The sequence below is a fragment of the Pseudopipra pipra genome, chromosome 5 (genome assembly GCF_036250125.1).
Source record: "Pseudopipra pipra isolate bDixPip1 chromosome 5, bDixPip1.hap1, whole genome shotgun sequence".
NCBI classification, from domain to species: Eukaryota; Metazoa; Chordata; class Aves; order Passeriformes; family Pipridae; genus Pseudopipra; species Pseudopipra pipra.
In genome coordinates, this window is record NC_087553.1 from 13,213,632 (window position 1) to 13,236,231 (window position 22,600).

General features: G+C 43.6%; 1 protein-coding gene across 3 annotated transcripts; it reads right to left on the reverse strand.

Moving 5' to 3' along the window:
* Nucleotides 1-728: 728 nt before the first annotated feature.
* IL17RA (interleukin 17 receptor A) lies at nucleotides 729-21,427 on the reverse strand. Of its 3 annotated transcripts, XM_064654543.1 has the most exons (13): nucleotides 21,121-21,425; nucleotides 15,182-15,206; nucleotides 13,209-13,355; nucleotides 12,030-12,154; nucleotides 10,912-11,038; nucleotides 9,065-9,112; nucleotides 8,818-8,975; nucleotides 7,512-7,589; nucleotides 6,998-7,073; nucleotides 6,899-6,913; nucleotides 5,322-5,423; nucleotides 4,250-4,291; nucleotides 729-3,769 (listed from the first exon to the last, which is right to left on the reverse strand). In XM_064654543.1, the coding sequence occupies exons 1-13, from the start codon at nucleotides 21,379-21,381 to the stop codon at nucleotides 2,262-2,264; spliced, it is 2,712 nt and encodes a 903-aa protein (XP_064510613.1). In that variant the 5' UTR covers nucleotides 21,382-21,425; the 3' UTR covers nucleotides 729-2,261. The 3 variants fall into 3 exon arrangements, with proteins under 3 accessions (XP_064510613.1, XP_064510614.1, XP_064510612.1); XM_064654544.1 differs by lacking the exon at nucleotides 5,322-5,423 and having other exon boundaries at nucleotides 21,121-21,427; XM_064654542.1 differs by lacking the exon at nucleotides 6,899-6,913 and having other exon boundaries at nucleotides 5,322-5,428; nucleotides 6,988-7,073; nucleotides 21,121-21,423.
* Between the last annotated feature and the right edge of the window lie 1,173 nt (nucleotides 21,428-22,600).

The following is a 22,600-nucleotide window of genomic DNA, read 5'->3' on the forward strand; positions in this document are numbered from 1 at the left end:
AGTTACTTGTTTTCCTCATATTGGATTGCTAAAATAGCGCCTGGATTTTCCCTTCAAACAAACTTTTTGGGAGTGAAAGCAAATTCTAAGAGCTGTAACACCAAGGGAGTTATTTGAGAAGGGAATGACTAAGGCAAGAAAATCCAGTTGACACTTCTGAGCTTCCTATTTAAGTGATTTATAGGAATTCATACCACTTGAAAAAGACTCATGGGAAAAAAAAAAAATCAGATTTACATGTTAATTGCTTTAAGATAAAAGAAACTTTTAGAAGTGGGATCATCAAGATGGCAATTACTCACATAATCTGGGAAACGGGTTCTCACTGGAGAAGCATTGAGATCACAGCTGCCTCTTGCTTAGCTCCTGCTGGGTTAGATCCTGTAGAGGCAGGAAGGCTCCCAGTCTTAAGTTTGGATCTCTTCAGGGACTGTCCCTTTGTCATCTGGCTGCAGAGAAAGCAGCTGTCTTAGCAGTCCTGCCTCATGGAGCAGTCGTGCATGGGAATTACTAACAATTCCTTTGACATTCCTTTTGAAGGGATGTGCACTTCCCACAGGTGAGGGCCCTCAGTTGTATCCAGCTCAACCCAATACAGCTGCCATGCTTTGCAGGAATGTTTTGGCATTTGTGAGCCAGTTCAGTTCTGGCTCAGCTTTGCCTCAGATTTCTATAACAAATAGTAACAGAAGGAGTTAGGCAGAATGGAGGACATAGAACTCTTTAAGTAAATATATTCAAAAGGTATTCTTGGTTTTTAATTTAAGGAAAACCCCCACAGTTCATAAAATTATAAAATATACATAATAAAATATTCATTGCAAGTCAAAAACTAGATTATTCTCTAAGACATCAGACTTTTAAAAAGCTGAAATAAAATTATCCTAAGATTTTTTGACAAGTAAACTTTGAAGGACAGGAAGACGACAAGCTTGTCTGAAGGCACAGGAGAAAGACCTGGGTGTATTTACATCTCACAGGCTGTTGTCCACTGGGCTGCAGAAACAGTGATAAGAAACAGGGTAAATGCCAACCTCAGCTAGTCTGCTACCCAGCCAGTGCTACAAGGGCCAATGTGCCATTACTCACAGGGAACAATTTTTTCTAGTGCATCCAGTCCCATTTTTAAAAAACACTGGAATTGATAGAGTTACCATCACTGCTCCTGGAGGATGAACCCCTTGGTCTATTCAGTATTTCACTATGGTTAACCTGAACTACCTGTGTTTGAGTTTATACCCACACAAGTACATGTTACAGTCATTTTCACTCAGCCTCCCATAACTCAGATACAACCTCTGCTCTAAAACAGCGTCTGCTGAAGCTGAGCTTTTTTCTCCTCCAAAATAGTCTTTCATTTCTTTAATTGTGTGCCACTACCTACATCTTCAGTTCACATCTCCCTGGTGCCAAGATACCCAAAAGCAAACAGCACTGCAGCACTGTGTAGCAGGATACAGCAGATTTCCAATTCGAAGGTTCTCTATTTAGCCGCAGATTTTTCTCAAAATTGTACAACAACTCCAAATTCCATTTTTTGGTCCTTTATCTCCCTTTTCCCTCTTCCTGCTATTGCTAGTTTTCAAGCCCATACCTCCCAGCAGGGAGGCAGGGAGAGTTATGAAGACTCACAATTTAAAAGTTTATCCCACCTACTGCTCAGTTACTCCACTTGATTTCTGAATGACCATGGAAATGCAGCTGGAAATTAATGGATGAGTGGCAAAAGAAAAGTCTTCAGGCATATGAATCAACAGGTAGAAACAGCACTAACCTAGCTGAGATTTAAGGCACACATCTTTGACACAGTATTTACAACAAAACATTTAAAATGTGTATGGAAATGGCAATGCACATTTTGCCACGCTATCTAAATCTATTTTCCAAACCCTGGCCATGACTTTTATCCAGTGCAATAGCATCAGTTCAGCTGGAGGGCATTTTGAAGGCACGAGTGGATAAGCCACAGTAATTTTTCTGCCATCTATCAGTGAGGATTCAATTTAATGCCTTTCCCCAAGGAACAGAGCTACTGCCTGTTCTTTCACAGAGGTGAGCAATATTCATTGCTTCTCCCCACAGAGACTGGAAGCAACATCACCAGTCTGCTGGGCAACCCTGCATCCCACCAGCAGACAGATCCCACTGCTAAGTCATTTACAATACAAGGACAAGGATGGTGTTGGAAATGCAGTTTCAGTATTCTGCACGGGACCACCTTCCACCTCTGTATTTCAAATGGAGCAGGTCCCAGACAGAACCTAACAGTCCTCCAGAGACTGGTCAATGTCCATCACCTCAGCTGGATAGCTCCAGTTAGAGCTCCTCTGAATGTCCTGGAAAAACAGCTGCTTCTGGAGGCTCCTTAGACTGTTCAAGACCTCTGGAGAGAGTTCATGGGAGACTATGTGTTTTTCTTGATCCTCCTCCTCCTCTTCCTCCTCCTCCTCTACGAGGTCATCAGGAGGCAGAGGAGAACATCTAGAGATGTAGCCCTGGTCTGACTGCACTGACTGTCTTTGGTCTTTGCACTGGTCATCAAAGACCAACTGGTGCTGCCCGTCAGCCTCCTCCTGGCAGAGATACAGCTCTGAAGGAACGACACTCTGTTGATAAAGAGGGTACATAAACCCATTCAGATGGTCCCTCAGTTCACCTGAGAGGTTGGCAGGACTGTGGTCAGCTACTGCTGAAACGTCAGAGTCATCGTGGAGGATGATGTTATTCCTCATTGGAAAGCTTGTCTCCAGAAGAGGAACTCCTTCCATACAGTCCTCATTACTCAGCACATGATGACTAAGTACATTTCTGTCTTCCATGGGAGAGACTGGCTCCACTACTTGAACTAGAGGAGCCTCATCCACAGGAAGGACCACAGTCTGAGAAGCTGGATCCCCACATGGATTAAGTTGAGGCTGCAGTTTACAGCCTGTATTTTCACCTTCATGCATGTGGAGGTTGATGATATAACAGCAGTTGGGGTCAGGCTCACGCAGGTGCAGCTGGTGTTTCACAATCCCACTTGATTCACTCAGCAATGAATCCACCTGGCTCTCTCTGTTTAGGGAATGCAATTCTTCATCATTATCCAAGCAGATGGTTTCCCTCTCAAACCAGTCTGGGTGCTCAGTCTGCCAGTTCTTGAACTTCTGTACGGCCTCTTTCAACTTCCTCCCACTGGGGGTATCGACATAATTCTCAGCCGTGATTTCCTGGATTCGATGGATCCGCCCAGGTTCAAACTTCTCCAAATCCTGAATCCGAAAATAAATATCCTCAAATTTGTCCATCAGCTGGTACCTGGATGTGACATTGAACAGATCAGGTATATCTTTCTCACTGCTTATTCCCTCAAAGTAGCAGACTATGTACATCCCAAAGCAGGCTGGCTTCTTGAAATCTGGCAGGATCAAATTCAAGGCTGGGGTGAACAGGTCTCCCATTGGCTTCTGCTGATCTTGCTTGAGACACACAGGCTCACTCCCAAGCATGGCTTGCCATTTGGCCTGGGTGCCCCGAGAACACAAGATAATGATCTTTGAAGACAGGTCTTCCATTTCCTTCTTCTGCCGAGTAAGCCAGGGCAACGGCCCTAACTCCGAGATCTGATGATCTTCTAGCAGGTCTAAGGCTACAGCAGTGCCACAGACCGTCATCAGGAACTCAGCAAACTTCAGCACCACGTCCACGTACAGCAGGTGGTCAGCAGAGTACACAATCCAAACCTTCCGGGGCTTCAAGGGCGGCAGGGAGAGGTCGGTATATGGTGCTGATGAAAGACAGAAAAATATTAATTGCAGCCACATTCCCAAAATTGTAATGGTGCAAGTCAGCAGTAATCAACATAGATATTAACAAAAGGTACTAGTGACTATCAGCTTTAATGCTATTTTGGTGACGCGTGTGGACAACATCTCGTTGTACAAATTTAATATGAAAGTACAGGCAGGGGAGCTGTGACTTATAATAATGCCCAGATGGTTCATCAAATTTCACCACACAAAAATAATACATCAGCTTCAAGAGGTTTGCAGATGTAGCTATATTCTCTGGTGGAGACCTGAGTGTACCCAGTCCAAACCAATCTCCTACTGCCATGGCCTGTATCAGCAAAGATCCTAACACTACCTGTTGGTTTTCAGAAGCACCTATAGAATAGCAGACCCTTTGACAACCCCTTCTGGACAACTGTGTGAGACTTCTAGAACACATGACACTTCCTTGATAAAACACAGGCAGGACATCTTACCAGTTTGCAAATCACTGTGGTTGGATTTCCCTCGTCGGCGTCCTGGAAGAGAGAGAAAGTCACAGTCAGTTCTGAGACATAAGATTAAGTGCTTAAAATCACAACACCTTCCACAGATTAATTAAATAAACAATCCTTAGCTGTGCAGGGAGATAAAACCATAGGGAGGAAGAAGCCTAATAAAAAATATACTGAACAAATACTTTGCTATGTACTTTTCCTTTGAGAGAAGACAGAATGCACTTAAAACAAACTTTCTCTATCTCCCCTAGATCCATTCAGTCTCAAGAAGTACAGAACATCCAATTGTTCTGCCACCACTCTTTAAAGAGAAAGGGCATTTTTAAAGATGGCTTTTTCTTAAGAGGCTTCTCTGAAGAGGTGACCAAAATGTCCCCAGCTACGTCTTATCTGTAAGTCTGATGTGTTAAGAGATTTTCCAAAAGATTACCAATTATTCCTCTCAGGTGAAAAAGAAAAACTTAAGCTGTGAGTTACACAGCTTCCCTGTGGTAACTGCCTCACAGCTACAGCACAAAACCACTAGGACTTAGCCCTTAAGTACCCAATTTTCCAGCTTGCTTGATGTCAACCTCTGTGTCCTGTTTTTTTCCCTTCTACCTTAATCAAAAAACATTATTGAAGCCCTAAATAGTACAAAAATTAATTTTGTAGAGTTTCAGGATCAGGGAAAAGACTACAGTGGGGACAAACAGGGCTTCTGTTCTGGAAAACTCTGCTGCAATGCAGGAGAAAAATAAATAGAAAAGATTTCTGCAGCATGAGGGCTGAACTTCAAAGTTCCTTTTCCTTTTATGAGCTCTGAAGTGCTATGAACTAGTGTATGAAGAACATGAAGTACCAGACAGCATAACTCATGGAAGACTTTACTTATCTAGTGGATGGTATTAGGACATTACAAGTGCTAAGATGCAAAACAGAAAAAGGGGTTTACATAGGCATTATCTCAGCAGTAAGGCATCAGAGCAGCAAGGAACAAAACAGCAACAGAAGTAGGAAAAATACAGCTTTAGCATTGAATTTTTTTCTTCCTAGCTGGTATGAGTCTTACCTGCTCGTTTTTTAGTCATACACACCACACCTGCTATGACTGATCCCACCAGTAACACACAGATCCCAGTGATACACCAGTAGAGCCATATAAACATATCACCTGCAGTACAAAAATACTCCTCAGACATTGCCTTACACAAATAGAGCTTCACCAAAGAGCAGAAGTTTCTTGAGCAGAGGGGGCCAAGGGAGGAGGACCCTGGTTGTGCCCAAAACCATGGGTAGACCAGCACTTCCCTCTTACAATATACAGTCACTTCTCAAAATGAATTCCTGCTTTCATGATGCTGCTCTGCACCATCAGCTTGCTCCACACAAAGAACCATATGTGCAGCACACTGAAAACACAGATCAATAACCTTCCTCTAAATAGCAATGTTTACCCAGCTTTGACAGGCACGTCGCCCATGTCCTGCCTGTTCATGTAATCTATCTTAAAAAAAAAAAAAAAAATCAAAAATCACCATTTTGGGTCATGTATTTTTTCAGTCTACAGGTGTTTGGTTTTTTTTGTTGTTTTTTTTTTGCCCAATCTTGGGCAAACCAGCTTCTTACAGGTGTTGCAGCCAAAAAAAAAAAAAAGATGTCAAATCATTATGCACAAGTTATCTTGACATTCATGAAAATGAATATATGCAAGCTATTCTCTCCAAAAGCTGCTTTATATTATGCAAATTTTTTAACACTGAGCAAAGTGACAGAAAGTATTTTATATTAAGACTCTTCTTGTCAAAACTGCTTCTCAAAGAATTCTATGCAAGTGAAGTGTATCTAAAAAAAAAATTGCTCTTTAAGGTTCACACTGCATATGAATACTTGCCTCATTAAATCATGGTGAAGTAATTCTTAGCACAATTAATTCTGAACTCGGTGTTACATGAGGACTGTTAGAGAAATTTTTGACACTAGGCTCTCATCTCCATCAGACAGATCTACTGGCACAGCTCAGTTATGGTATCCGGTAGTTTGACCTTGGTGCCTCCAAAGAGGGACACCAAACAAAGAAATCCTTGGGCAATTAAGCCCTGATGACCTAAATTCCCCATCCCTCACACAGCAGTCTGGAGCAACAGCACGATTAGGGTGTGGGGTCTCCTTGCCCTTCACTGGTTTGGTGTTTTGTTACCAAGTGGTTGTCATGTGCTCATCTTCACATCCTCTGAGGTTGGTTTCAGTGGGGGCTTGGGTGATACAGTCACATGGGTGATATAGTCCATGATACAATATGTTTGCTACATTTCATACACCATGACCTGTTTACTCTATTATAAGTAATATTTAAGCTATAGCTTTGTCTATTCTAACTATTATTAACATTCAGATTGTTAGCTCCAGGTTTCACTATGATCTGTCTTTAACTTACACAACACAGCCATATAATTCAAAAAAAGTTCAACTTGCAGCCCAACAATTCTGGCTACTTATGTCAAACAAGCACTCACCTACCTTCAAACAATATCAAATTTTCAACAGGGACATTTCATTGGGTCATTCCCAGGGAGGATCATTTTTTATGCTATACAACAGGAAAAGAGCAGCAAAAAAAAGATTCAGGGTATCAGAATAACTTCTTACCTGATGGGTCTGCACCTGCAAAAGACAAGAATTACATTAAAAATTCAGCTCTCCTCTGTAAGCCAATGGGAGTCTAGATTACAGAAAAGTGGTTCTCACTTGGAGCTGGTGGACATGGGATGAAAGCAGAGTGTCTCAGACAGTCTGTGCCACAGTTCGCAAAGAATGGCTGAATCTGCAGTTGAAATAAATTCAGAAAGCATAAGTTATTCTTAAAAGCAATTTTGTTCCCTGCTTTACTTCCCCCCTGCCTCCACATTTCCTGTATTTTAGCACAGGGACACAGAACTCCCATTTCCCTTCAGCAAACAAGTTGATCAAGGATTCTGACACTAGATATTAAGAAGGCTGGGAGCTCCTGAGGTTGCACACTTGCCATTCCCACTCCACAGTCTCTGACTTGGCAGCCCTATGCTAAGGAAAAGCCACAGACTACAGAGAACATCTATATAAAATATATTGTCCTTTCAGCCATAATCAGTATTTCCTTAATACAGGTAATTAGAGATTAGTCAATCTCAGAACAAAATAGTGTGCAAAACCCTGTAACATTCCTAAGTTGTTCATTGCCTCGTTTGTGAAGAAGGACACAGGGACAAGAGTGAGATCCTACCTGTATTTTGTAGCTGCAGCAAGCTTTTATGTTCTTCTCTATTTTGATTGTGACATTCACTTGCTCTTGTAGTCCACCCTGCAGAAATCAGTCGTAAGGGAAGGAAGAAAATTGATGAAAGCAGGAAAAAAGAAAATAAGTCGACTGGAGAACATGGAATGGTCCAAAGAAGCAAAAAGCTTCTATTTTCTTTCTTTGGAACAAGAAGCCCACAGAGAACAAAATGAGTAAGGGATCTGGCCACCATCACTGTGGGTGTCCTGTGACACAGACATGGTAACACAATTAAGACAACAGGCTAAGATTGCACAGGTAACAGGAAACAACTAGGGATGTACATTGTATAACTTCAAATGAGTTAAACTTACAGTTTCTAAAACAATCTAAACATCTTTAGTTATGTAATGTGTAAACATTAACAAGCTTCCTTGTTTAATTAAAAGCAGCTGTCAACACTGCTGCTTCTGACATTAGAACAGACAAATAAGTTGCCCTTGTTACCTGCTGTACACAGTCAACATCATGACAATATATTCTTTACAATGCTTAGCAAACACTCCAGAATGAGGAACATTCCTCTCTACCAGGGAAACACATGTACAGGTGTACAATCTGTGTCAGTAATAACTTAATGCATACCAGTGCACTCAGTACAAAGGATTTTAAGTGTTAAGGAATGAAGATTAAACAAACTGAATGCTGTTATATCTGCCTGCCCCCAGGGAGGGGTGGGGACTGGTACCAAATATTCAGCATTTCTCCTCCCTCAGATGCCTGAAGGGAAACATTTCTCATGCCAGAAGACACTCTGGACACTTTGAGCTTCTCAGCAACACAGACTGTGAGACTACAGAAATTGATTCTCAGCTGGAATGAAACACCTGTTATTAAAGCACTCATTCTTTATCTAAAAAAATTAACTAATGCCCTCCCGTGATCATATTTGATAAAGTACTTCAATGATTTATTGGAACTTTGCACCTCAGTTTTGGTTGATTTATTTAGCCTCCCTAGGCATTGGCTTGAAAAATGTAAAGCCCAGTCAAACATCAAATTTGACTTTGCAGATGTTTATAGACTGCTCCAAGAATTGTAAAACCTCTTTTTTGATCTTTTATCCACCAAATTCCTGAAATAACATTCCTCTTTCCAAAGGCAATGAAAAATTTGTGAAAACAATTCCTTGAAAACTGTTGTTCAAATGTTTGCTACATCTCCTACATCACGGCTCCAAGTCCTGGTTTAGCAACTACCTGAGACGTTCGTCTAAATCACCACAGAAGGTATAATTTGGGATGGGAATTACCTCAGTGAAATCATGTGTGATCATTTTACACTTCTTCTCATGCAGGTAACTGGCCACATGAATGTGGTATCGGGCTGGCTCCATCCATGGGGTGAAGCTCACGAGCAGAGTTGTATCATCTAGACTTGTACCCTGGATCCTGGGTTCCCACGAGCTGCCTGGAAGTAGGGAAGATACTCCTGCGTTTCATAACTATCAGAAATATTTCAGCATAGTATCCATGCCCACATGACTAAAAAATTTTTACCTGTCTTTATACATGGGATGGTTTTTTTCATCAGAGAATCGCTGCAGTCTGCAAGAAAGACCATAAGTGAGTAGTCAGAAACATTGTACTTCCATTTAGCAAAAAAACACACTTTCTTATCAGAAGCCAGATACCTAACCAAGCTCTCCCTAACGAGTGGACACCTTTGTTCCAAAGCAGTAGCAAAATTCTGTAGAAGAATAGTATTGGTTTCCAGTGTATAAACATAGCCCCCTCCACTGATGTAATGGTGTGCTTTTTCTTTTTCTTTTCAGAACAGAGATAATTAATAAGAAAGACAGAAAACATACCATGCTCGTTAGTACAGTAATATCTGAGAAGCCTTGCTAATGTAAGACTTGTGCAGAAAGGGTCATAAAAGTGGAATTAAAACTTCATACTGATCTCCACACCTTGGGATTGCACCACAGCAATAGACTCCTCCGAAGGCATTCTGACCCAGGAAAACTAGGAGGAATCTTTCTTGATTCCAAAGCACTCTTCCACATTTATAATTCGATTCATTTATCAGATTGTCCCTGCTCTTTGGGAATTTCTTCAGAGTCAAATCCAGAATTACGCGTTCAACTTGGCATTGTGGGATTTACAAGTCTCAGCCTAAACTATGCCTCCCCTCCAGGGTTTGGATAAAGAAAAAGGAAAAAATCCCTGCTTAGACAGTTGAAACAAAATGTTGCATCTCTTACATTTCCAATTTTCAAAGCTGGAAAATTTACAGTGCTCCTGTAATTCATGTGTAAGAATGTATTAGGTTTCTGAAGAAGAGTGGAGGATAAAAGCCAGGAAGTTCTTAGTGCAACCAGGTATAAAAAAAGATAAGAGGGCTGAGAATCAAGTGTTCCCTCTCCTTTTCCAGCTCACATTGACTGATACACTCCATACCTTGCCATTTTATAACTACAAAATCTGGTTGACAACTACAAGAAGTTAAGAAAAAAGTTAAGAATCAGTTTTCAAGCTCTGTATTAAGCGCCAAATACTTAAAAGTCAGTCAGTGCAGCCAGAGGGCACTGCAGATGTTCAGCACCCTTGAGGAAAACCACAGAAATTCATTTAGCAACAGGAAAATTTTCACATACGCAAGAAAGGGTCAGGCACTCGGCACTATCAAGTTTCTTGGTAAATTATGCCTAACTCTGCCTTTGAAATGCAACTTCACATGTGTAAGCTTTAATACTAGAAGCCAAGCTTTACTCCTTCGAATTTCAAAATTCTGGCCTGTATTTCCAGCTTCCACAAGCAGAGGGGCAACTCTGAAAGATTTTAAATTAAAGTAGCAGCGGCATTCTGCAGAGAACATGAAAGATTCCTCCACATGAATTTCTCTTTAGCCATAGCTGCAGCAGAATTCTGGACAAGCTACAAATGCAATTTCTCAGAAATCAGCAGCCCAAGTCCAAGGCTTTGTCCAGCTTTCCAGAAAGCATGTAAAAATTTTTACAGCAGTATCTTCCACGCAGAAACTGCAGTTAACTGGAATCAAAGGGTCCGTCCTTCACGGAACAGTCCCTCCACACACACCTTATTCCAAGCAGAGACTTGACAAACTTCTGGACACAGGATTCCAGAAATAAGGATGGTGATTTGTAGTAAAAATGATACAAACATTTTGGGTATGTACCACAGGGGTGCTGGAGATAGGCTAGCAACATGGATTTTCTGAACAGCAATATCCAAAAAGGACAACAGGGTTTTTTAATACTGCCACCCTATTGCCAAACTGGCTCACAGTTCACGGGTCTGGACCGGAAAAACACCCAACCCACAGGTCCACAAACCACTACAGTCCCAAGCTCAAGGCCTAAGTGAACTAGAGCATCTCTTACCAGGCACTGTGAAAGACGTGGACTTGCAGTTGTAGTCTCCATTTACACCCAGCTTGGGCAGGTGGTAGACAGTCACTTGGTAAGTCTGGCCAGGTTCCACTTCAAAACGGTCAAAAGTGAAATTCCACTGAAAATAAAACACATCCACATGGACTTAAAAGGACAATGATGTTCTTTAAAGGTACTGAAACTAACAGCTGACTTGGCCCTGTTCCACTGTGTTCCCTCATCCCACGTAACCCTTTTACTGCAGCCTGACTACAGAAAAATGGAACTTAAGTGTACTAAATGTACCAGTCCCTTGGTCTGTCCCAACTCTTCTGTTTGGAATGAGTTTATATCTTTGAACTGATACAACAGTTTCATGCCAAACAACTGTGTGGTTTCCATTAAATTACATTCTAAACTGAAAGGAGATTAGGCTAAAATACACAGTTTCAAGACTAAAATTTTAGTCTAGTATGAATCTTGCAGTGCTGTGCAAGTGCTAAGCATTTAGTATTGCACTTATACATATGCAGTTCTGTACTTGGCCATTCCATACATATTATCCTAAATCTATACTGTTCTCCACATCAGCAATATTGTGCAAATTGTGGGAGAGGCACTGGCTCCAGAAGATAAGCTAACTGTGGCCAAATTCTGTGTGGTAAGGAAAAAATTCCAGATTCCTTATTGTTTATAAAGGGAGCTATGGATGCTCAGCATTTTTCTGATGAGTTTCCCAGAAGGAGTGTAAGCTGAAGGACCATCCCCAAGGTTGGCACTTTCCTCCACAGCAAGAGAGTATAGGAAAGAAGTGGAAATAAAAGGAAGGGCTAAGGTAAAAAAAGCTATAAAATGTCATAGCTCTCAGGCAGAATCCAAAAACTTCTAAAAACTAAGCAACATCCAGAACTTGGTTGTGGTAGGCACCAAACAAGAGCAATAATTTTTAAAACCGGGAAGAGTGAAAGAGAAACTGGAAATGACTGCAGATGTCAAGTCCAATATCTTGACTGTTTCACCAACTCTTCTAACCAGTCTGTACTTTTTAATCAATAACCTTGCTGTAAGACAGTGAAAGCAAAAACAAAGCCATGAACTAGGAGAAGTAGTTTAAAGCCCTTGGCACTCACCCGGCCTCCATCCGGACGGACCTGAAGAGGCAAATTGTTCTGGAAGTCAAACTGGGCACAGACCTGTTGATTGCTGTTCACCTGCAGCACGGCGAGCTCTGCCCCTTCCAGACAGCGGATGCTGGCTGCAGGCACAGGGACACAGAGACATGCCTGTCTTTTCCTGCCATCTGCACCGTGCAGAGGTTGCAACCCCCCCCCAGAGGTCACCACTGTGCTTAGCCTTGTCACAGTCTTACTCCTTTGAAGCGCTGGGGATCCCAACACAAAGATAACTGGCCACGAAAAGTGAGCGTGCAGGGTTGACTGACAGCACTCTCAGCTTAAAGGTTGTCCTGCATGGCAAGAGCTACATCTTTGCAGATGAAGGAGCAAAGGAGAAGGCAACTGCATTCTTCCACGCTCCCTGGCAGTTCCATAGATTCAGTGTTGTGTTTAGCTCTGCCCCTCAAAGCTGCTTCATGCAGTTTGGGCCCTAGAGTAAATACGCTTTTGTTTTGGTACACACAGTCCCAGTGAGAAAGTTTATAACCACAGCTGAAGAAAATGACTGTGTTACCTGAGTCACACCTGCTTCTACACTACTATAGCTATAGGTCATAACTCTATATCTATCTATCTATCTATCTATATATATATATCTGTATCTATCTATCTATATATATCTATATCTATGTATCTATCTATCTATCTATATCTATATATATCTATATATAAAGGGTTGGACTCGATGATCTCGGAGGTCTTTTCCAACCCAATCGATTCTATGATTCTATGATTCTATATAGCCCTCAGACATAGGCCCTGCAGAAGGAAGAAATGAATGTGTTTAATTCCGTCTTAAATCTGTGCAAAACTTTGGACAAGAGTGTGCAAGGGAAGCATCACTTACAAACAAACAATTAAAGACACTTGGAGAGTGAGAAAACTTGACTTACTAGTACTCATTTATGCTCCAGCAATGGGACAATTATTCCTTTATGAAGACACACACCCATATAGGAAACCTAAGTTACAAGGACGAGATTATAACCCCCAAATCAACAAAATTAAGCAGCCAAACTCCTAAATTTCAAAGGTCTGCTTTCATGACAGTGAAAGACTTGAAGTCATAATTCTCCTCACGAGACCACACCTATTTCCTCTGCTTCGTGCTCAAATTAAACAACCATCACTTACCATCAGTGGCCACTTTCCATTCTATCTGAAGCACAGGGAGCAGTTTTCCATCCACCTGACGGAAAACATGAGAAGAGACATGAAGACTGCTTGGAGCAGAAGGAGTCCAATCTGGAAGCTTCAGCCAGCTCGACTCCATGCAGGTACCTGTCCAGCAAATGAAAACCACCATTCAGAGGGGGGTTGAAGAAGCTCTGCTTAATGGCAGTTATGGTCTGCCCTTTGGGTCAGGGTTATCCTGAAGGCAAAACTGGGTGACAGACAGCTCCCCAATTCAAAAGGGCAGTTTTCAGCATGGAAGTACTTTGTAAATTGCCTGTAATATTCTGAACTCGTTCTAGGAGCTTATACTTCCTCTTTTCTTGAAAATCCATTAGTAATTACCTCAATTAATGTGTTCAGGCTAAACAGGTCAAGGAAGTTTGCTCAGTATCTCCTGTAGCAAGTCCATACATTGGTGCTGAAATGAACCCATGTTAGTACTAATTACCAGCCTTCCAATCATAAGAAATCTGTCAGACACCCAGGGAAATTCTTCCAACTCTTAATTACTTTGTGTCTAAAAACTGCTTTACCTCAAATCTGAATATACATCTGAATTTAGCTTCCAACAGTGTTATGCCTGACCTAAATTAATGAGCTCTCTGGACAGAAAAATAAACTACTCTAGTCAACACAGTGTTAGGGAAAACTGGTGCTGTAATCTCATCAGAAAGTGAGATCAGGTATGACAGGCATTAGACAGACACGATCTACTTAGATTTTGTAAGACATTTGACTTATCAGAGCATGTTAAAAATAGCACAGTCAGGCCCCCCAAAGTACACTTTCAGTCTGTTTTGCTGGGTTAGTGATGGGAACAGTGGGCACTATCCCTTCTGGTAACAGCATGGCTTTATACTTAGGAAGTAATTAGACAATCCCCACATGCTCATTCTACCAAAAAATATCTGTAAAAAGCCTGACAAGAATAAAGTACCTTTCAGAAAAGAGTGTGCTAGGCACTAAAAAAAAATATATTTCCCCTAGAGCAGAAAAACACAACAAGAGCCATAAGGCAGAATTTAAACCAAATATTCAAATAAGGCAGCATTTTAATGGTGGAGCTGCAGTTTGGCTTAGCCTTGTTGTCAAGATGTATTCCAATGGCTGTCTGCCAGTGGGAAATATGATCCAATCTAATCCCACCAAATCCCTCTCCTGCCAAAAAAAGTTTAAAACCTGGGTATTTTCAGCATAGTCATCTCCCTGACCTGGTAAGCCAAGCAATAATACTACAAAAAGTACTACTGGCTACAAAAATACTTGTGCCAGTCCAATACAGGATTGGGCACTGAGGCAGGAATGAGCCTGCTTAGAACAGGGACTGCAAGGAAAGGCCAAGGAATTCTGCACCACTGTCCAGTCGCCTCTGGGTATCAAGTGGACAACTACAGAACATTCTCCTTTTTTTTAAGAACATTACCCATAATTACATTAAAGTGCTTCAGATGCATGCCATTGCTAAGACTTGACCCCCAACACCCAATAATTTACATTAATTGCTCTCAACTGCACACCTCTCTGCCTTCTTTTTAATTCTAGTCCATACATTAATTTTTCATCAAGTACTATCACAGATAGATGACTTGTAATGAACATTTACTGGCAAACTTGTCCTAAAATTCCCATTTCTTTAAAAATGATGATCCCAGCTTTAGATAGAAACTAAACAAGATAGGTTGGGTTCCACCCATGCCACTGCCCACCCCCAAACTCTATCCCAAAAAAGACATAACTTTCCATTCCTCTTCTAGCCAGTGCTTATTAAGGGATGAAACTGGAATCTCCCAAAGCAAAGCAAGACAGCAGTGCTTCACTTCACAACTCTGATTCCAGCAGGAAAAACATGCTGTATGAACCCTTGTTAAAAAAAGAAAATAAAAAAAGCATGATCTGATGAGAAAACAGCAATGAAGAAAAAAAATACTTACTATTTCTTACGAGACAGTTTAAATCCTGTGGGGGAAAAGAAACAAGAATGTTACTCTCAGAATAGAAACTGGATTGACAGTAATTTGCCTCTGCTTGGTGGCAGGAGAAGGGCAGGAAAAAAACAATTCAGTGAATTCAGTGACGCACACAAACGGGAAGAATTTACCATCATGGAAACACTGCACAAAGTGGTTCATCAGAAAACCAAAGGAGAGGATGAGGAGCCATCAGCCTGCTGATGAGGATTCAGAACTTAAACTTGACAATGAAGACCTCTCTTACCTTTATAACACTGGGTTTGTGGCACTAACTCCGAAAACACCCAAAGATGGACAGTCCCATAGGATGCTAGATGGGAGTCCTGGTATAAGCAGCCCCAAAAGCTGTGCAGCCCTGCCCTGTGTGGGGCAGAGTAGCTCTAACATAATCAAAAGCAAAATAAATCTGAACTTAATGTCAATATAAGGACAAGCAAGAGGTACTTTTCACTATTTTTGTTGTGCTCAAAAGGTCAAGTCAGCCACAACGAGGGGAATCAACATGATCAATTTGAATATAAATACCAATTTAGTCTAAACTGTACTTTACTGCATCTAATTATTGCAGACAAATGTACAGATAAATCCTCCATTGTGTATATAGATCCTGTTGGACTTAAGAGAAACTGGTTACAGGTATAGTTAATAGAAATATTATTGAAACTTTGTACCTCCCAGATCAGGTTTCCCTCCCCCCATGCCACTGCAGTACATTCCCACATAGTACCTGCAACCTACATCCTTTGATAAAGGGAAAAACCTAAAAAGCAAAGAAGTGAATGCTGATTAAACCAAACCAAAACCAGCTAAACTACAACCATTTAACAAAGGGAAAAATAAAAATTGTAAAGTGCCAGCATGGAAAAGTCGATTAAACTATGAAAATTACTCCTAACACTTAACCAGACTTTTTTTAGGTAAACTATTTAGCCTGACAATGCCCTTTGTGTAAAAAGGTGCAGTAGTTTCATCTGAGATAATTTTCTTCAGAGCAGCTGATATGGTGCATTTCACTGAGGGGAAGGAGTGAGCAGCCACATGGGGCTGAGCTGCTGGCTGGGGTGAACCAGTGAGAGGTAACAAAAATAACTAGCTACTAACCATGGGGCTTTTTGTAATTGAATGACTTCTGTTAAACCCTATCACTTAACATTCAGTCATTTTGTCCTTGTTCTGTTGCAATTACTCTGATAACAGCAGTGGCAAAGTGTCTGGGCTGGCAAATGGTCAGGGCATCACTGCTGTTCTGGACAGGCTGGAACTCCAGTGTGAACCAGAGTCAAGGGGATGAGTCCACGGTGGAGCAGAGATCCACCTGCAGCCCATGGAGGGACCCCATGCTGGAGGAGCTGGATGCTCAAAGGCAGCTGTGACCCTGCGTGAAGCTCATGCTGGAGCTGGCTCCTGGCAGGACCTGTGGACCCACGGAGAGAGGAGCCCATGCTGGAGCAGGTTTGCTGGCAGGGCCTGCGACCCTGTGGGGCACCCACGCTGGAGCAGCCGGTTCCTGATGGACTGCACTCTGTGAAAGGGACCCACGCTGGAGAAGTTTGTGAAGGACTGCTGCCTGTGGGAAGGACTCACGTCAGAGAACTTCACGGAGGAGTGTCTCCCATGGTGGGACCCCATGCTGGAGGAGGGAGAGTGCGAGATCCCTCTGCCCCCTGTGGTGAAGACCATGGTGAAGCAGGCTGTTCCCTGGCAGCCCACGGTGGGCTATAGCAGGAATCTCTTATTGCAGCCAGGCTGGGAGCAAGGGGAGGAGTTCATTGCAATGTTAAACCATATAAGATGGCCCAAAAGGACCAGAAGTGGAGACTGTAATGGAAATACCTTTAAATTGTTCTAACTCGTCATTTGAATTGCATGTTATAGGAATTAGTGTAACAGGAACCACCTGAACCTCAGGAGGACAAGCCTTGCAAGAAGCAGTGCAAGTGCAGCAGTGACCAGACCTGAGCTGGATTTAGTGCCCAATAAGTCCTCCAACACACCACCTCTCCTGTCCTGAGTGACCACCATAACAGATGGAGCACAACATCATGGACTAAATGAACTCAATGGACATTTTGTGGAGAATTTGCAGGAGCGGCCCATAAACTAAGGGAATGACACAGCTGGAACAGACAACCCCAACTGGCCAAAGGGATAGTCCATATCATCACACTTAGCGCATAAAGCTGGGGGAAGATGGAGAAAGGGGGGAGGAATGTTTGCAGTGATGGCATTTGTCTTCCCAAGTCATTATTAAGCATGGTGGAGCCCTGCTGTCCTGAATACCTCCCCACCCACTGGAAGTGGTGAATGAATTCCTTGTTTTTCTCTGCTTGTGTGCACAGCTTTTGCTTTACTTATTAAACTGTCTTTATCCCAAACACTCACTTTTTCTCACTTTTACCCTTCTGATTCTCTCCCCCATCCTGCGGGGGGAGAGAGTGAGTGGCTGCATGCTGCTTATTTGCCAGTTGGGCTTAAATCATTACATTGAAAAAGCACATATTTAGATGATACAGTAGAAATAAAATGACAGCAATGATTGTTTCTGGTTGCCTACACAGAGCTAGAAGCATGTAAGAAGCACTGACAGAACAGAGATGTGTCAGTCTGCATACAACAGACAAGCAGATAAACAGGAGGAGAAGGAACAAAAATTAAGAGCTCTGCAGAAAAGATGAAGATGGAGCTCACAGTCAGGCAACATGCTCTGCACATTATTACAGAAGGGGCTTAAATTGAAATGTTCTCTTCTCAGCAGCTTCCTATTGCCTTTCAGGCCTGACAAGCAAAGCTATACAGAGGGGAGGCATAAATATGAGAAGCAGACGATTGTGAGGTGATGCTGAAACTATTATCAGCAGAAGAGGACAGGCACAGTCAACTCGTCATGTTTACTTGCCATATTTTCACAGAAAGATAAGCAACTGTTTCCTTCGCTCTTTTTTAATGATTTTTGTTTTGCTTTTGACATTAAAAAAAACCCCAAACCCAAATAGACCATATGCCCCAGAGAATCAGAAGAATCTGAAAAAAAAAAAAAAAAGAAAAAAAAGAGAAACTGATTAACAGCATCATCCCATAGCAATTCAATTAAAGTAACATGGGGCCAAGATTTCCCAGCAGGATGTTGTGGTAACTAGCAAGAAACCACTGCTGAGCTGGGCAAGTGTCCAGTTTTCCTTTAAAGAGTGGCTGCTGACTGGGAAGGGGTCCAGCTTTCCAAAATCCTCCTCTTGCCTATGAGCGATTCTGTGTATTTTCTGAGGCTTGGATGATTTGAAGTTTACTGCAGTTTCCCCTTTCTGATTCCTCAGTAAAAAGAAATAAAGATCAAGTGGACATGAACACACTACAGGAATAACTGCTGAAGGGTGATGTGCTTAAGGCTCGTAGGAAACAACCATCTTTTACAAAATTGTTTTGATTTTTTAAAGCATTTTTCTCTATAGTTTCTAAATTTTTCTCTTGCCCTCATATAAATTCTCAGCAAAATCAGATTCAAAACCAGCACTAAGTGGACCACAGTTTATGTCAACATCCTACACAGCAAAAAGATGCCACAGAGGGGAATGAGAGAAGCCAGTCAATAGCAAAGGCAAAATGAACACCTTTGTAAAGCCTTCCTCACATGCACCACCACTGCTCATCTTCATGAGAGATGTTACATCAATTCTTCTCCAGAGACTTGTAGTGAATATCCACCAAGCTGGTAAGATAGGTTTCAAAGACCCAACTACCCAACTATGCAGCCCCTCAAAGATGGGAGAGTTACAAACACTGCATTCCTCCAGGACACCAAGGCATGCCATGTTTGGAAACAGCTACAGCCCAGTGACTGAACACAGTGATTTACCACTTGATGAACAACCAGATGGGTATTTAAGCTGTGAGATGTTTTTCCCCTGCACATAGTAAAAAACTCCTGCAGATGACATATTCAAATATTCCTTGCTAGAAGGAACTGGACTTGCAGCTGTGCTATTCAGCCCTACAGCTGAGCAGGTTTGATGGAGTGGTGGTGAATAAAGCCCATTGAGTGCATTTGTTGACATTTTAGTAAGATGAGCTGTTAACAAGCATTTAGTTTTACTTTCACAATTTACAGGTGTCTAACGACACTGACATGAGACTTTCCCTCCACCACTTTATCTTTCGAGCAGCCTTTGCCACACGAGAGTTTTGCTGAAAAAGCTGCTGTTGCTCACCCTGACCTGCTGCAAAGCTCGGCAACGGCAGTGGGTGGGTTAGAAAAAGGAAGTGGGTCTCCCCCACCCTGCTCAGCAACAGCTTCTCTTTTGAACGACACCACAGTCACACACTGGGAGGGTTCCTGAATCACGCTCCGAAAACGGCGCAACCAACAGAAAGGGAAGGGGAAACTGTTTTCAACTGTCAAAACTTCAGTTGATGGTACTTTTTTCTGTTTGTGTCAGCAGCTTCACAATTGCTTCTAGAGAGGCTCCTCGGGGGGCTTAAGACAACGCCTTTTTCCTAAGTCTATCTGCATTTTAGAAACCTGCTTTTTGATAGAAAAGGCCAAAGTAGCAGCCTTGCACATTAAGTGATCTGTGAGCACACCCAGAGCGTGGGGCAACCCCGCTCCTCAGTGAAAGTTGGGGATGCACTGGTGAAGCCCTCAACAAGTTACTGTGGTTCACATTTCCTAAAAAAAAAGAGGTACAAGACAGCAAGACACAGTCAGGCAAAGCCCAAGCATCCAAGAACTCACAGAAACTCTCTAATAATTTATCTCAATCTGCATGTGACAATCGTTTGGGATATCGCGGTTATGCGAGATGCCTAAGCAATATTGTAATGGCTTCTTTCCACTTTTCCAAGATTTTCCATTTCGTAACTCCACAATGCCCAGCCTAAAGTAAAATTGCAGAAGTGGTCTGTTTTCTTGGGGTCTTTGTAATAGGAGTGAAGGCAGCAGAGTGGAGGTCAGGTAAAAGAGAGGTAAGGATAGAGTCAAACATTAGAAAAGGAGTCGGAAAGTCAGACTAGACAAAAAACAGGAAATGTGTACAGGAAAAGATTACAGAAGCTTTCATCCCAAAGGACAGATTTTGTTTTACATTTGTTTATAGCTTTTATAGCTGCACCTGACCAGCTGCCTTTGCTAGACTGCTGAAAGTGCATCATGACATACAAAACTGTCTAGGTTAGAAGATAACTGCCTATTTTCCTGTTTATGCATGAACCGCTATCGTTGTCAGAGATAAAAAGCAAAAGCAGATCTCTCCCTTATTCTACACACTCCTTACATGTATCTTAGGTAGAAAAAATCCAACAGTGACCATCGACAAAACAAATCTAAATCAACCCCCAAAAACCAGCAGAGGGAGCGACCAGAACCAGCTCGGAGTTCATACTCTGGGGTGCCAAAGTTAGCTCATGTTGGTTAGTTCACCTTTTATATGGACCCCAAATCTGCACCTCCTCTCTGTCTGGGTTTCACAGGGAGAAAACGCAACCAAAACCTGCCAGTTCAAAACTCTCAAGCATACGTTTGTTTCCTTACTCCTTCACAAGCAACTCCCTGCTTTCTCCTAAAAGAAAAACCGCAAAAAACCCCAAAACAAACCAACCCCCAGCTGCAAGGAACAGCTTAAAACATTTAGGACGTGAGGCAACGCCAGCGATTAGCAAAGACTCACATCCTGCCCAGTGACTCCGGGCGGCCCCCCGGAGATGTCAGTGACCGGCGCTTCCCGGCGGCCATCGCACGGCCAGCCGAGTCCTGCGGGGCTTGGAATACTCCCCCGCTCCCAGGCTCCCCTCCGCACCGGCGCTCCCGGGCACAGCGACACGGCGCCGGCCCCCGCTTCCCCCATCCCAACTTTTCCCGGCTCCTCGCCCCCGCCCGGGCCGCGGCGCTCCCGGGCGCTGCCCGCGCTTACCGGCTGGGAGCAGGTGAAGGGCGGCGCGGCGTCCAGCAGCAGCCGCAGGGCCGCGCAGGGGGGCAGCAGGAGGAGGGGCGGCAGCAGCAGGAGCAGCGGCCCCAGCGAGAGCCGCCGCGGCCCCGCGCCCGCCATCGCCTCCCGCCACCGCCGCCCCGGGCCTTCCGGGCCCCGACCTGCGCGGGGCGGCGCCGGCCGCACCTGAGGAGGGGCCGGGGCGGTGCTGAGGCGGGACCGCGGGGCCCCGGCCCCGCCCGCCATGTGGGGCCGGTTGTTCGGGATGGGCCGGGCCAGGCCGGGCTGAGTGAGCTTCGAGCGGCTCCGCCCCGCTGGGCACAGCGCTTCCCTGGGGGCAGCCAAACCTGGTTCTGCCCGGGGGTTGCCTTCGCGTTCGCGGGGGTGTGCGGGCTCATCGCAGAATCGTCAGAGCTGGAGATCACGCAGGCCAACACCCCCCCTCCCCCCCGCCAAGGCAGGGTCACCTGGAGCAGCTGACACAGGAACGCGTCCGGGTAGGTTGGGAATGTCTCCGGACAGGGAGACTCCACGACCTCCCTGGGCAGCCTGTGCCAGGGCTCTGCCCCCCCCGAAGAAGTTCTTCACGCTGAGGTGAAACTCCCGGTGCTCGCCTCTGGCTTCGGGTAGATGCCATGAGCATTAAAAGCTGACACCAGCAGCAGTGTGCAGCTGCTGAATAAAATGCAGTATAGGTGTATGCTGTGCTTTTCCTGTCCGGGGGCTGTTCTAAATGCGACCACTTCACAGGGGGCTGTGAAACCTGTTACTCATTCCTGACTCTCCCCCCTTTTCAGCTGTCTCACGGGCTCCACTCGAGGTTTCGCGCTGTTCTTCACACTGCAACACGCCCACAGCCGCTTTCACCCGTTTTTTTGCCATGGTTTTCACCTCGTGGTGTCACACAGAGCTGTAGCCCAGCCCCAGGGAGCTCCACCGAATTTCCAGCTCAGGGTGTTTTTTAGCAAAGTTGAACTGTTTGCTGGGCTTTGGCCAGCAGCCACGGCACTTTCATATGGTTTTGTGGCAAATGTCTGACTGATGGCCAGCCTGAGCCTGCAGATAACGAGATTTCTGCTGGTGATCGTTCTGCCATTCCAACATCCAGCACTGATGACATCCACAGGTTTTCATCAACTCCTGAGTTTTAGCCTTTTGTGCCACCACTAAAAGCAAAGCCTGCAGTTCTGATAGCTGTGTGTGAGTCAGGGGGAATAATATATATATATATATACGTAACTGAAAAAAACCCCACGTTCTTTTTTCTTTAGGCATTATTTTACTCAGTCTTATACTGCTGTACTTGGGCTGAGCACACTGTGATTTACAGTGCTATGACAGAAAGGCAGTGCTCAGCTGGCACTGCGGCGTAATTGCTTGATAACCGTGGTAGAACAAATCTGTTCAATCGAAAAGTACATGCATGGTATGTTACTTGTTATCATCCCATTAGCTTCATGGCTTA

What these genes read in the sequence shown, in the direction of transcription:
- IL17RA (XM_064654543.1), bottom strand. Translation starts at nt 21,381, where the DNA reads ATGGCGGGCGGGGCCGGGGCCCCGCGGTCCCGCCTCAGCACCGCCCCG. An exon ending in ATGGAAAGTGGCCACTGATG is followed by an intron (nt 12,155 to 13,208) that starts GTAAGTGATGGT and finishes CTGTGCCTGCAG; the next exon opens with CCAGCATCCGCTGTCTGGAA. An exon ending in TCCGTCCGGATGGAGGCCGG is followed by an intron (nt 11,039 to 12,029) that starts GTGAGTGCCAAG and finishes TTTTATTTTCAG; the next exon opens with TGGAATTTCACTTTTGACCG.